Source organism: Drosophila suzukii, chromosome 3, assembly GCF_043229965.1.
Source record: "Drosophila suzukii chromosome 3, CBGP_Dsuzu_IsoJpt1.0, whole genome shotgun sequence".
Lineage (NCBI taxonomy): Eukaryota > Metazoa > Arthropoda > Insecta > Diptera > Drosophilidae > Drosophila > Drosophila suzukii.
The window spans coordinates 21,241,371-21,256,863 of record NC_092082.1 but is presented as its reverse complement, the minus strand read 5'-3'; the positions used below and the strand labels follow the sequence as shown (position 1 = coordinate 21,256,863).

Sequence of the window (15,493 nt, the reverse complement as noted above, 5' to 3'; positions counted from 1 at the left end):
CATCGAAGTGCAGGGCGCAGACGCTGCGAGAAAATGGACAGGGGAGTAGGCCGAAAGTGTTCTGACGCTTTTCCGAAAACCAAGTCGCTGCACCCCCTTAGCACTACGCCCATGGAAAAAGCTTTTCCGCGTGAGAAGGAGAGAGCTGGGGCTACTGCGCAGGCGCCCTCTCTTTCGTTGCGGGAAAAACAGAAACAGGCTTTCCCACTTTCGCTGGTGGCATCCGCCTGCAGTTCGAATTTTGAGTCGTGCGCGCTAACGCTCGTTTTCCTCGCTTTTCCGCTCGACAATTTTCCAACGGCAACCACAACAATTACAGGCGACAAAAGCGTGCAAGCACTGTTTTTTGTTTTCGAACGTTTTACTGCAATTTCCTTCTCCGTCTGCAAGACGGCGGACTTTTTTGCGGCTTTGGTTTTCCCGTTCGCGTGTGTTTTCCTCGGTGATTCTGTGTTTTCCGCTGCGAATACGGGACCTTAAGGCAGGCAACGATAAAAACACAAAGGGAAATTGGGAAAACGCGGCGTCGCAACTTTTGCCAAATTGATTTTTATTGTGTGAGACGCAGAGTTCAAGCATTATATAAAGAATCGAGCGAGGAAAAGGTTGGTTTCAAAAAGCACCCAAAAAATGCAAAATGTTTTGAAATATAAGTTGCGAAAAATATATACAAAATAGGAGACATTTAATTCAGTTAATGCATTATTTTTGTTGGCTGCACGTGAAATGTTGTTGGCCAGTTTCACCCTCTGGTGAGGAAAATGTAGAAGCTCACCCTCGAAAAATAGAGAGCCGGTCGCTAACCGCCCCCAGGGGGTGGCGCCACCCCTTCGCCCACCGCCCACTTGTCTGTGATATCATACCACCCATTATCCACCACCCACCGCCCACCGCCCATCGGCGTAATCGCACTAATGGTCTTAGACATCCTGGCGCGTCCTCTCGCGAGCTTGATTGAGCCCATTGATTTGCGGATTTCTTGGTGGACTCCTTTGCATAACGACATCGATATCTGGTGAACCATCCTTTAAAGCCGCTGCATATGCACTATATACCATGTACTCAGTGTGTATATAGACGGCCTACTCCACAAATCAGGTCAAAGTTGCATAGTGACCCAGAAACGAACACTGACGTACGGCAAGGATATAAGTTGTGGGGACTAAAGTCGTGACTGGGATTGGGATTGCGATTGGGATTGGGACTGGGATGACCTGGAGATTGCGTTGGGCAAGTTCAATTTGCATGTGGAACAAGGCCCCGAGTGGAAAGCATTTTTCGATGCAATCAGAATAAATCATTTGCAAACTAAAGCGGTTGCGTTCTACGTGGCGTGCTCCATATGCAATCGAATTGGTTTTTGTTTCTGAAAGGAAACCTCTTTTTTATTTCCAAATGGATAAACTGAAAATAATTCACAAGAGTTTAATTCAAATATGTTTCTTAACTTTTTTTCCCGAGCAATCTTAGTATATTTTGTTTGGTACCCTTAAAACAAAATGTTTAAATGTTTAAGATTTGTATTGGAATATAAAAATAACGATTAAAAATAAGGTATTCATTGTTTTGAGGTATTTTTTATTAAATTTGGCTTAAATATCTTTTATTATGACTTTTAGTATAAAGATTTTATGGACTTAAATATGTTAGAAGTTTAAAATGTTTTTTAAGGTGTGATAATTAAAATCCTTCATATTTTTTCTAAGGTTCAGGGTAAAATCTAAGAACTAAAAGAACACAACTATTACGAAATAGCACCGTTGTAATTATTTCATTGCTGCCGTAAGAAATCCCAAGGGTCCGACATTACTACGACAATTATTCTGAAGAACTGGGGACTTACATACCCCACCACATCCGTACGTGCAACATTTTTGCAGTCCCCGTGTTTTGTTCGCTCCATTCTTGTTACACATTTCCACATTTCCACATTTTCCCAGCTGATGAGCAGAACAACACTGAACTTGAGCGGGAAGCGGGGGAAAATATTGACATTCGCTATTCGGGAGGGTTACTATTTCTTTTCAGTCTCCGGACTTTGTTTTGTTTTGGGCGGAGAAAGGAGAGTGGAGAAAGGAGAGAGGAGAAAGGAGAAAGGAGGTAGGCGAGTGGAGAGAGCGGAGTGAAAACAACGGGGCGAAAATCGATACTGCTGCCCTGGCAGCACGCAGGCTTACGGAAAAGGGGCTTGGACCCGGACAACCCGTGCCTCCCGGAACACCCGGATCACCCGGACCCTGGAACCCGGATCCGGGCGGCAATGTGGAGCAGGCCCTGACACAGAGGGGCGGGACAAGGGGGGCGTGGCGGTCGACGGTCGACGGTTGGCGCTCGGCGGGTGGAAAATCCAATAAGCACGCGAACTCGAACTCGAACTCAAACCAACTCCAAAAATAGACGTGGAGCCAAGCTGCGGAAAATGCGCACACAGCGGAGGGCACACAAAAATGAAATACACTACCAGGCACACACAACCACCCACTCGACAACCCCCAAAAAACACTGTAACATACTCGTTGAAAAAGACCCATATTTACTGGTGCACAGAGAAAAAATACTAGTTTCAAATTTGGAAAATTTTCCTAGGTATAGATATATATATAGAATATCCATAGATATTCTTCGTGTGAATCGTCTGTTTACATATCGAAAATTAAAAACCCACTTGACAACCCAACTTACTCGGGGAAACGAGAACATTTTCCGTACGATAACACGAAGAATTATTTTTATTAGACAGAACTTATACAATTAAAAAATAAACAGATATTCAGAATTTTTAAGGAAATATATATAAATCGTTTGATTTGATATTATTAGCTCATAGGTCATAACCATCTCGTGGAAACATGCATTGATTTACGGGCACTCAAAGAAATAATCAAGTTGCAACCTAATAATAACAAGACTAAAGGCTTAGTTGTTACAAATATTAAAAAAATAGTTATTTGGAGCTTCAGATAAAGTATATATATTTTTTTTTGATCACTGCGGACTGCAGTCATTTTCGTGACTCGACAACTTGGTGCTTAAGGGCCTTTGCTTATTCTACTTTTATTTTATTAATTTACTCAAGAATATTAAACATTTTAAAAACAAAACGTTTGTCTTGTGCTAGAGTATTCTTGATTTAAAACTAGTTATTTTATAAACTCGACTCTAAAGATAGTATTTTCTTAGTGCACCTGCGCCTCACAGTATGCTGCACATAGGTTGCCTCACCCAAAATAGAGCAAAAGTTTCTCCAAATTTTAGTTGCATGTCGCAGGAGGCGATGGGCGGGGCACTGGGTGGGGAAGTGCACTTTCCGGAATATTAATCAAATTACTTAGTTTGTAATTAAACATTTTAGGGCAGGTCAAAGATGTGGGTTTGCAATTGCTCGCCAAATTGCTCTTGAAAGCTCGGTTAATTTGAACATTTTGGGGGTAACTAAAATAAATATTTGTCGTGAAATTTCTGTACTACTAAAGTTTAAAGTGAATACAATGTGTGGAATAATGTTTATATAAAACTATCGTAACAAATGTGTTATTCTTGAAAGCTTCATGTTATAATTTATCATCTCTCACTTGGTAATTTCTAGTGCGAAAGCAATTTAAATTTATTTTTATTCACCACTCATGTAACTGCAGTAAATTTTTCGTACATTCAAAGAGGCTAATCTAAAAATGTAACATATTGATCATCTGTCTTTGTTGGTTCTTGAAACTTTTCATCCTTCAGTTTTTTTGTAGTTTTAAAAGTGTGTCTTCTAATAAAGATAGATACGAGTTTGTGGCCCGAGTTTTGAAAGGAGTGACCAAATATTAAAGTATTTAAGACTCAACTTTATTAGCTTTTAACTATGATAAATGGAGTTTATCCTCCTTTATCCCTTATCATCACTCCGGCCAATTAGACCTTATGCCTTTAAATTGGCGATGCCCAAACATCTGGCTTGAATTAACCGAGTCATAACCAGAAAAGTATGGGCAGGAGTCATATACACAGTGATTTGTAAAATTATGAAGCCAATTTTCACCCAAACGACGAGACACTCGCTTCCACTCCAAGTAACCCAATTGAGAATCCGCCAGGACCTCCTCCCTGCAGTTCCCCTTCTCCTGGTCCGAAGGTCCTTGGGCAAAGTCAAGGAGGATTGTGTAACTTTTAGCAGTCGGAAGGGCCGGAGGAAGCCCGCTTGGGTAATGCCAACTTTCGAATGGGTCGGGCAGCAAATTTGTATTTGCATTTGTCGCACAATCTAATCTCAACAATAAAAACCAGTCACGTTTAAAATGGGCCTTTACTCAAGACGAAGTTTGAATACTCTAGGTTTTTAAATATTATTTTTAACATTTATTAGAAATTTAATATAAACAAAAAAATAATGGAAAGGGTAATATTCTTTGCCATTTTAAAAATTAAAGATTCATAAAAATAATATATTTTTTAAAGTAAAGTGAAAATCTCCTATTGAAATGTTTGTGCTAGAGGTCTTTTCAATAAAAATGATTGCGTTGGACAGTCTAGAAGATTCTTTTTGTTCTATCCCTATATCCAGAATGAAAGGATTTTCCGATCTGAGTAAAGAGTGCTGGGGAACATTTCGCATTTAAACCGACCGGAAGTGACAGAGAAAGCTCAGTCAATGTCTCTGCCACGCCTCCGTGGGCGGTGAGATGACTGTCTTTTGTTTGGGCGCACGTCCAATTGCGAAGATTGGGGCAGGACCCTCAGCCATGAAGGATGAAGGATGTAGATGCAGCCAGGCGGACCAACGATAAGCGCTCCCCGGAGGAGCCTCCCTCTTGGCTCACCTTGAGGCTTAAGACCCCTCTTTCCGAACTGAGCTCATCCGAATCCGCGCATTTATGGTAATTAAATTTGTCCTTTTCACAAAAGAGCAACGTATCCTCAAGATAAATCGAACCCAATGAGGAGCTTTCAAGGTGGCCTCGCCTAATTGAGCATTTAAGATTTTATTTATGTACTTGGCCATAATGGCCATTGCCATCGATTGCAATATCAATACAAAGATTAGGCAACAAGGGGTTAAAAGAATTTATGGTAATCGGAAATCAAAAAACGTGCATAATATATACAATAAAAGATATGTAGATAAAAGATACTCGGGAAAATAAACGTAAATCTAGACCATTAATTTGTAAGTCAATATTGCTTAGTGCCTTTAAAGATTGCGTTTTGGGCTCCCAACTTGACCCAACACAAATTTAGAAAACACCGCATATATTTGGAAATACATTTTTGTAGCTCAAAAATGAATCACTTTAATTGTGGTTTTCATATTCCTCACCGAAATATTATAAATATTTCTTAAAAATTTCATTAACTAAAGGATATCCTTCATTAACGCCAACAGTTATCTTTAAGAACTTTGCCAATGCTATCAGTGCTGACCATATTTCATTTGCCAATCTGCGAAACCCCCGATGAACCGTTTGCTCCGCCCAAAATTCGCGGGACTACGTATTTCCGGTCCGAAATCGCGACTCAGAAGGCAATGCACCGAACCGGGTGGCGCATTACCTTGGCTTAGTTAGCTTGCAGTTGGAACATTGTTTGCCTTATCGGCGAACTTTCTGCAGCCACAACAAGTCGCAAGGAGAATCGAGGTCGGAGGTTACGGCCTGCACGCCAACCCCGCGAAACTGGGCCATAAATCTGTCCGGTTGTGGCCTTCTTTTTTATTTGGTCATGTCGTGTTGAGCCACGCGAAAGTGCCGCGTAGTCGACATGGGCAAGTCTCGAGGAAATTATTGACAGGGAGTGACAAACCACAGTTGGCAGTTTCCCACAAATCATGTAATTGCAGTGGGTCTTGGAGGAAGTGACTAGAAATTGCTGAGTGGTTTCAAATTGTTGGAGTATAAATGTTTCAAAAGCTAACGAGAGCATAAAGGACGACTGAAGTACAGTGCCCCGACTGTAAAATACCCTATACTATGTGTGTTTTAATAGGTGTTTTATAAACTTTGGGGCTGTGCGATAACGTACCCTCTCTCCACAATACAATAATTTTTACCAAGAGGTTGCATGGGTTTCAAGGCGATAAGCTACCAATTTTTAAATAATTTCTCTTCGATACTTAGTATATTTTTTGTTCAATAATATGATTTACCTATAGTGTTCAGGTGCAGTTCTTATTTCAATTTTAAATGTGAGTCTTACAGACTGTAAGTTTCAGTGTTGCATGATTATCTTAAGGCTTTTATACAAAAGGTCATGGGTAGTGCTTACTTCAAAATTCGATTAAAACAGAACCTTGATTGACCACATCGTGTTTTTTTTGGTGTGACCATCGCATAGTCTTAGTGTCATGTTAAATCCAATCACACGTAATAACATTAAATAGAACCAGCAGTCTGTGAAGAAACTATCAGAAACCAGAAGTGCTTTCTTTCACAAACTATATTTCCCTGCTGCCTTCAAGAATCCCCCTCTGCAACCGGAAACCCGACCATTAACCCTTTTCGTATCGCCTTACCTCCTTGCAGGTGGACCTCGCTAATTGCCGGTGAGAAAGGGTCAGCGATGCACAGTGCGAACGGGATGTAAAGGATTAGCGCAGCGCAAACAGAGAGCGAGTGAAAAACGAGGAGGACGACAGAGGACGAGGGCTCCACTTTTTCGAGAGCGACTGTTTGGCAGGGAGGCAAGGTGAATCTGTTCCAGCACACCATGTCATCGATCTCGGCGCAGGGCGTGGTCGAGCGAGCCTCCGCCGAGTTGTCCAAGCGGATCAACGGGCTGGGGCTGCGCTCGAAGCACCACCACAGCAGTTCATCCGGTGGTTCTAGTGGTGGCGCCGGCGGAGGCGACTCCCCATCCCCCACCGGGGCCACGCCCACTCCCGCGGCGTCCAGCGGGAAAACATCGGTGATGGAGCGCGTGACGAACGCCCTGTGCGGCGGCGGCAACTCCAATTCCAACTCGGGATCGAATTGCTCCAATAGCAATTCCGCTTCACCGGCTGCCGCTGCTCCTCCGCCCGCCAGCAATGCCAATCCTCCCCAGACGCCGGACAAGCCGTCGCGGGGCAGCAGCCCCTCCAGTCCCGGAGGACTCACCATGCCTGGTGGCCAGCCGCAGGTCCAGAACTCCACACACCACCTCCTGCAGCAGCAACAGCAACAGCAGCAGCAGCAACATCTGCAGCTGCAACAGTCGCAGCAGCAACATCTACAGCTGCAGGCCTCCACGCTGATCAACTCCAACCACCATGTGATGGTGGGTCCCGCCCCGCCCACTGGCATGCCGCTGGGCGCCCCGCCCACGCCCACAGTGAAGTCCATTGCCAAGCAGATGAACATAACCATACCGGGAGGCGGCGGAGTGAATCCCGGATCACCCACTTTCAGCACCATGGGCATGGTGGCGGCCCAGAAGGCGGCGGCCAGTGCCGGCGGAACCCCACTGCAGCTGAGGAAGCAGCTGCCCAATCCTCACCTGCACCACCCATACGGCAACATGGGCGTCGTCGGCCAGTCGCCGCTGATCCTCCAGCAGCAGCAGCAGCTCCACCCGCCGCCCATCCACAGCATCGAACAGCTGATGCTGGACGACCGCTTCCTGAGCCGCTTCTTCCAGTACTTCTCCCCCTACGAGCGGCGCGTGCTCGCCCAGGTGTGCGTCAAGTGGCGGGACACACTGTACCGCAGTCCGCGCTACTGGAGCGGCCTGTTGCCCACGCTGCAGTGCCGCGAGCTGCGCCAGATGCCCGGCTGCGATCGCGGCAAGCTCTACAACTCGCTCATCCGGCGCGGGTTCCACGCCCTCGGCCTGGTCGGCGCCTCCGACGAGGACGCCCTGGACGTGGTCCACTCCTTCCCGCTCGCCTCCAAGCACGTCCACTCGCTCAGCCTGCGCTGCTCCTCGATCAGCGACCGGGGCCTGGAGACCCTGCTCGACCACCTGCAGGTGAGTTCAGATCTGTAAAAAATTTCATAAGTTCTTTGGATATCTTATAATTGGGAAGGCTTAAGGTCCTTTAGATTGCATTTTGTGGGTCCTTGCCGTGGCTATTAACCTTTAAGATTATTCTAGTATCAATACAAAAATTCTGAATAGAAATCAGTTTTAAAGTTGTTAAACATTTTTATCATCTTTTAACTAATGCAATAGTTTTATAAAATTATTATTTGCATTTTTTTAAAGACATGGAAATTTATAAATGATGTATTTAAAAATGATTTATCCATAATATCTACGATTAATTCCTCTGCAAATCAAATATGTTATTTAAGGTGTCTCAAAGTATGCAGTGAAGTCCTGTACTCATCCTGAATTCAAAATATATTGTTGCATACTTTTAGACACTTGGACATTGACGATTAAAAGTGGTCTTAAAATCCTGGTGATCCGTGTGGATTTTTAAAAATGGAACGACATTTTAATGGTTTTTATAGTTATAAACAAAGTTATAATCTTACTATTTATAAGTTTACGATAAAGAAAGTAAATTATGTTTATTAAATCAGATTTTTTCAAATCCGCAAAAGAGAATACTCATTAAGATATATCTCAGATAAAATGTAACCGGGCAGACTGAAAAAGTTTGGCAAACGACCGTCGTATCATTGTATCCCTTCGCCCTTGAGTTACCAGCAAAACACTATGTGTACAATGTACATGTATAAACAAAATTCCCGTCTGCACATAAGCCCGAATAATGGGCTTTCGTTTGTTTAAAATGCAAGACAACTTGGCCCGGGGGCAGACGGCAATGCCCGGAAATCTGGCCCCGAAGGCCATCCCAGAGCAACTGCTCCCAGCCTGACAGCCCGGTTTTTGTGGCCCGGCTGCCCTATGCAAACGCCTTTCATTTGGCTCAACATCCGACTTGATTTGGCGTTTTTTTTCATTTCTGAATCCCCCAACGGAGATGAGATCGGAAAATGTCCGAGAGAAAAAGAGAGAACATTTCGGCTGTGGGCGTTTTGGCCAGCGGCAAGTTGACAGTGGTCAGTCCCGCTTTGGGCCACAACCAAAATAAATTCGCACACAGAGAGAAAAATGTATATGACATTATTCATTTTGATGAAATTCAGTAAGAACTCTATCTAGATGCAGGGCCCTTTTGATTTTTGCTCTCTTTATCAATTTTGGAGAGTTTTGAATATTGCTGTCTCGCCCTTACTCAGAGCAATTCTAGGCACTATCTGTTTTTTCTCCCTTTTTCGATTTGAGAGAAACCTTTAAAGAGATTGAATACAAAAAAAACATTAATCAATTAAATTTACATTAATCAATTTTACAAATTAGTCTTAATACATTTACCATGCGAATATCAAATTTTTTTGACTATATCTCGGTCTTTTTTCTGTTTTTCGATTTGAGAGAATTTTCAAAGAGAGTAAACCCAGGAAATGCCTATCCCTAATATCAAATTTATATGATTCAATGTTAAAAATGATACTTAATACATTTACTAGCCAGTACCAATTTTTTTTTCAGTGCGGACTATTTAATGTCTTAAATTTTACCTAATAAATTTCAAATATTTTTTTTGTGCACGAATCTGTGCGCTGGTTAACGAAATGCAAACTATTTTCATTTTATTTCGGGACTTCTTGTGCCGCGCGCCAGAGAAATGAAACGTGTCAGAGCTGAAAGTGTGTCATCGCCTGGCGAATGTGGCCAAAACATAGTGCTGCCCCTTTCGTCACTCGACTGCCAGCATAATGAATTGATGCGATCAATTTCAGATGCAAATCACATCAAAGCCCCGTCATAAATTTCATTTAATTTAGCCTATTATTTTGTTGCGCTAATTTGAGCGAAATGTGCGAGTAACTCAATCGAAAGCACTCATAATGCATTCATAATTTCTACGCTCCGCCAGGTGAATCTTTTATGAGATGCGCTCGAGTTGCGGGCCATTAGCTTTTGTTTTGGGACGAAATTCCACATTTTATTAGAATGAAAGCAGAAAAGCATGACCTGAAATATTCACGGAATTTATTACTTAAACAAAGTATTTGTTTTAGAAAATCATTCAAAAAAATTCGTAGTATAATTTAAATATATTTACAAATAAATAAGTAAATATTATAAATAGTCTATTTACTTACGATGTTTCAACAAAAGTTTCCAGAATGATATGCGATTTTGAGAAGTATTAATATTATTTGTCTTTGATAATAAACCTCTTTAAATATGTGTTATTATTGGTTATTATCTTGGTTACTTTGATTGGATTTTATCTCATTCACACTACCCATCGCTACCCATCCCGAATAACCAAAATAAGCCATTACTTCTTGCTTGGTTATTCCACTCGTTTTGTCTTTATTACTGCTTTCCCACTGATTTCATCTTTTTCGGTTTGCCGGACTGCCTCAATAATTCCGAGCAACCCCAATCGAATTTCGACGAACAAGTGGGGAGCTTAATTGATGGCCAACTGTGGTGAGGGCCCCGGGCGAACTAATCCATTCATTTCATGGACCAATCCCGAGCAATCTGGGAACCTAATCCACCAGGGGCCCAGCATGGGTCACCGGAAATGGCCCAATCCCACACACACACACACACAGACTGAGCAAATGTAAACACAAGTACACACACACACTCAAGCGGAGCCAGTAAAGTGGATAATGTTGGGGAACTGGATGCGCCAAGTCCTCTATGAAGCAGCATTCTACATGAATTTGCGGTCCTGTCAGCTCAGTCAGTCACACACTCATTGAGTAGATTGCCTTCGCCACACACACCGCCGCACCCAACCCCTTTGTCCCTTTGATTTTGATGGTATTTGTTTATTGGGTTGATCCTTTTCTAATAAATAATTGAATATTTTAGAGGCAATTTTTACAATATTGTTAATTTCCGACATTGTATATCTTAGCTTTGGAAAAAGGGAATATTAACAGTCGAAACCAGTTTTATATATTTATACCTTCAAGACCATCGATATTGAATGGGAAATTTTGCTCTTATTAGGTTTTCCGATATCATAAAAAAGAAGAGAAAATCGGGAGATGCAAATGAATGATTTATTTTCAGAAATAAATAAATTTTTAAATATTATTTTTAAATTACAAAGAATTTATTTCGGAGAAGAATTATTTAGATTTCCACTTTCCTGAATGTTCTATAAAACATCTTTAAAAAATTTTATTCAAATAACTTGATCTTTGTAACGATTTACTTTATTTTCCTAAAACAAATTCCAAAACAAATTAAAGCAAAAGTGGAAAAAATATACGCAGAAACCCCCTCAAGCTTCCTAAATACTCCGCTAACAGAAAAGAATGACATCTGAGGTGATGACGGTCGTAACTTTGAGTAAATTCCTGCAATCGCAGGTCCACCCTGGGGTGCATACGTCACTCAGGACTCAGAACTCGGGACTGCTGATGTCAGAATTAATCCACTGCGAATGCATGTCATGTTTATGAGCCTAGTTCCATTGCCAGGGTCTGAAAATCCAGATGAATGTGGGCTTGTGTGCGCAGGAAGCGCCAACGAATGGTTTGATTGCAGATTGTTTGTCGCTGGCGATGTCGACAACAATGACACACTGGGGACAAGTTGGGTTCGCCATGATGCGAGCGGATCAACCGCAATGGGCCCAGGAATTTGACCTTGGGGACTCTGCGGAAAGTGCATGCGAGCTGCCCATTCGAAATTTCCCCATTTCCCGTAAAGCCCTCAACATGCAACGCGAAATTAATGCTAGTTACTGCTGCTGCGACGGAAATGCGGCGACTTTCCTGCATTCCTATACATATTTAATGGCAAATGCACTGCAGTCGCCTCGGGCGAGTATATGCGATTTCCGCATTGCCGCTCCGAAGTTTCCACTCCAGACCTCAGCGAGGGGCTTCGAAGAGGGTCCGAGGACCGGAGCTCGTTGAACCCAACCCCATTGACCCATAAAGTTATGCTACGCTCTCTCACCTCTGGCTATTTAAACGCGCATTCCATTCCAGCTGCAATTGCGAAATTAAATTGCCCACTTTGTTTTAAATTCCAATGTTGCCTCTCTTTTGAGGGATTATATTTTATTTAATGCGTCTGATATTCACAAAATATAGTAGCCTCACCACAAAATGCAATTGCCGCACAAAATTAAACAGAATATGAAATTATGGTGTCATTCTGAAAAAAAGCTGTCTAATTATCAATGGCTTTATTGATAATATATAAAAATAGATAGAAAATGTTACAATATAACAAAAGGGAAGCTTATTAGGTATGCAGAAACATGCATTATTTATAGATTGAATGTAGAAAGAGTTAAATGGGTTAAAATAAAATGTTCCATTATGTGGCATAAACAGAGGAAACACATTTTATAACTTTGAAGTTCAAATACAATATGTGAATGATTCTAGTTAATTCAACTTACTCAAATGCAAAAATATCGACCAATCGAAACTATCGAAATCGATTTGCAGCTCTACAATTTAAGCTAAAAGCATCTTCTTTTTCGGATAAGGCCAACCAAATGCTGTCATCGTCCCACAGCAGACCTCAGAAACCGAAGCCAAAACACTGGAAAACTTTATCCGGCTAAATAGTCACACATCCGGGCATGTATGTGCCTCCATTAGCATTTCATTGTAGAACTCTCCCTTGCGTGGTTGACTTTTCCTATCGATTTTGACTACCGCCGACACATGGTACCAAAAAAAGTTTCCCTTGGCTGTGGCTACGTGTTTTCTGCTTTGTGTGAGTTAGCCAGGGGGAAAAGTTGCACAATTGTCCAAAAAAACAAAATACAGAACATGGGGAAAGGAAAAATCTAAACAACAACCGAGCATTTACCATTCATAATGAAGTCATGCCAAAGGCTGGGCTCGTTGTTGGGCTTCCACTGCTTTCTGCTGATTGTTGGCAAAGTTAACCGATGTACAGAATCCAATTACTGGCCTTGTATACTCAAGACATCCGTAATTAGACCATTTAATTCGCTAATGAGTTGGATCCCTGCTTTTAATTTATGCAGCCTTCCTTTGGACACTAATAAGAACCTCAGCTGCGATTAGGTTTCTGAAAGGGTTGGGGATTTATGAGTACCTTTTTGCAGAACATCAAGTTCCTTATTCCGGAAATAATAATAAATTGTTCTTATTCATAATATTAAAAAAAATGTATAAAAGTCGCATTTACATCTAATGCTAAATCAAAATTTTTATAAAAAAACGTTTCTTTCAGGCTGTTCAAAGCCATTTCTTTCTGAATTTATTGGCCTTTCGTGCTGAGAAAAAAATAAATTTATTATTGTTGATTTATTACACAGACTCACGGGAATTCACATTTGGTATACTGATTAAATTGGTATCTTGCTTTTTACGTTTTTTTGTGTGATTAGGACTAGAACTTGAAAAGGTTAAGGCAATCCTATGTTTTTTCAGAATATTGCTAATGATATATGCTACTAAGAGGAAATAATAATAATATAATAAGAAATTATTTTAAACATACAACCAGTTGTACTTTCATGCTGTTTATTGTCATTTCTTCCTGCACTTTATTGCCCTTTCGTGCTGAGGAAAAGTAAGTTGATCCAAAACGAACCTAGGATGGATTAAATTTGATTTATTACACGGACTCACGGGCATTCGCATTAGGGATTCGGATTAAATTGGTATCTTGCTGTTTTAGCTGTTTACGTTTTGTTATTTCTCGTGTTTTGCGTCAACAATGAAAATAATTGTTGTTCGGCCGCGGGAGTGTTGAATTGTTCCCACCTAATGCGTTTTGTGTGTGACCATCCTTGGGATTTTCATTTTTATATCGTGCTTCCGGCTGCATTTGCTGTTTATTATCGCCTTTGTTGCCCTGTTTCCGGTTTTGCGGAAGGGGAAATGGGTTGAAATCGAGGGTTCCAACAACAATGGCTGCTATATCCCGACACAATGTCTGCCACTCGAATGGGGTCGCCTCCATCGAGATGTTATGTGTTTTTCTCGCTTTTACTTCCTCGACAATGTTTTGCTCTTGAAAAGGTCAAAGTTTATCCCGTTATAGGGATTTAAATGGCTCGTATAGCGAGTGGAAAAATTATATCGAGCTGGCTAGAAAAGTTTCCCCAGCTTTGTTGACTCGTAAATCTGGGCATCAAAAGTTGGGAGCAGTGCAATTTAATTTAATTTCAATGGATTCCCATTCCTGCACGGTGTTATATGGCTGCGCCACCAGGTGGCACCTGTAATTTGTTTGGATCTCCGTGGTCGGGCTTTCCATTCAATTTTCCCGCATTCACGCACACTATCCAAAAAGTAGAGAGAGTTCGGGATGCAATTTTCCGTGTTTTGTTTACGGTCCACCGAATGATATATGGTGTAAATGCGAAAACCCAATTAGGCTTATAGCCTTGGCACATTCTGTAGTGGACTCAGTCTACAAGGCACTTAATTGCATTCTTTAAACTTTACCAATTAATTAGTTCTTCTTTAATTAGTTTGCTCAATTTACTTACAATAAAACATGGCACAATTAAGCAGCAATTTTCGTGGTCGTCAAGGAAAATTAAGAATAGCGTTTAATTATGTGGCAATTCAAAATGTTCTTTTGCAGATGCTTAATAAGTAAGCCCACCTGAGTTGTATACCACATTGATAAATATACATTTATATCTGTTTTATGTAAAAATATATGCACAGAGGTATTTTTGTTTTGATATTTTTCACTCGCCTGCGATTGGCCTTTATTTTTTTCTCGTCAAGTGTCAACGTTTATGAACGCCGTGAAATGTCCAAAAGTATTTTAGAATTCATCGGGCGGCAGATCATAAAAACATTTGACGGTTTGACGATAGAACCGTCACCCTTTTAGACGAATATACCAAATTTTAGACAAGAGAATGGGAACCTAAATGAGAAACTTTTGAAGTAATATCTAAAATTTCTCAGTCATGTGAAAAGATATTCGGAATATTCTAATATTTTTAAATAATCAAGTTCATTGCCAAAAATAACGACACACCTTTTGCAAAGTAAAGGTGCTCTAAAAGTGTTTTGAAAAACTTTTACACTTTTTTCGAAGTTTTTTGAAATAACACTGGGTGCAGACTTTCCATACATCTTAGAACTAATATTAATATTTACATATTTGTAAATAATAATGTATCATGACCTATGGCAACGGAAACATGACTGCAAGCTTTTATTGCCATATGAAATGCTTTCCAATGAAAATCATTTGTTTACAATTGTTTACAATTAATTGTGCTTACAAATGTAATCGTTTGAATTATTCTCGCCTTTGAGTTCGACATGAATTACATTTTTAGAGAGGTATTTTACTAATATCGTATAAACAATAAATAATAGTGAATCATTTTAAAAGTTTAAACTATAATCATGTAACTATATATAACTAACTATAACTATATATAGTTACAACATGCGAGTAAACTCTTCTCCATAAATAATATTTAGCATACTTTTAGTAATATTTAAGATGTGCCCTTTGATTATTTTACTCTTTAAAATAAACTGCTTCAGTTATTTGATTCTTATTTCTCCTGAAATGCAAG

At 40.7% G+C, this 15,493-nt stretch overlaps 1 protein-coding gene across 1 annotated transcript in view; it reads left to right on the top strand.

The window, feature by feature from the left end:
- The first annotated feature begins 238 nt into the window (after positions 1-238).
- Positions 239-15,493, top strand: part of LOC108014484 (F-box/LRR-repeat protein 16) — a 36,126-nt gene continuing 20,871 nt past the window's right edge. The window contains exons 1-2 of the mRNA XM_036815124.3: positions 239-605; positions 6,501-7,923. Of these exons, the coding sequence (XP_036671019.3) occupies positions 6,685-7,923 (1,239 nt within the window). The 5' untranslated portion in view covers positions 239-605; positions 6,501-6,684. The remainder of the gene's footprint in view (positions 606-6,500; positions 7,924-15,493) is intronic.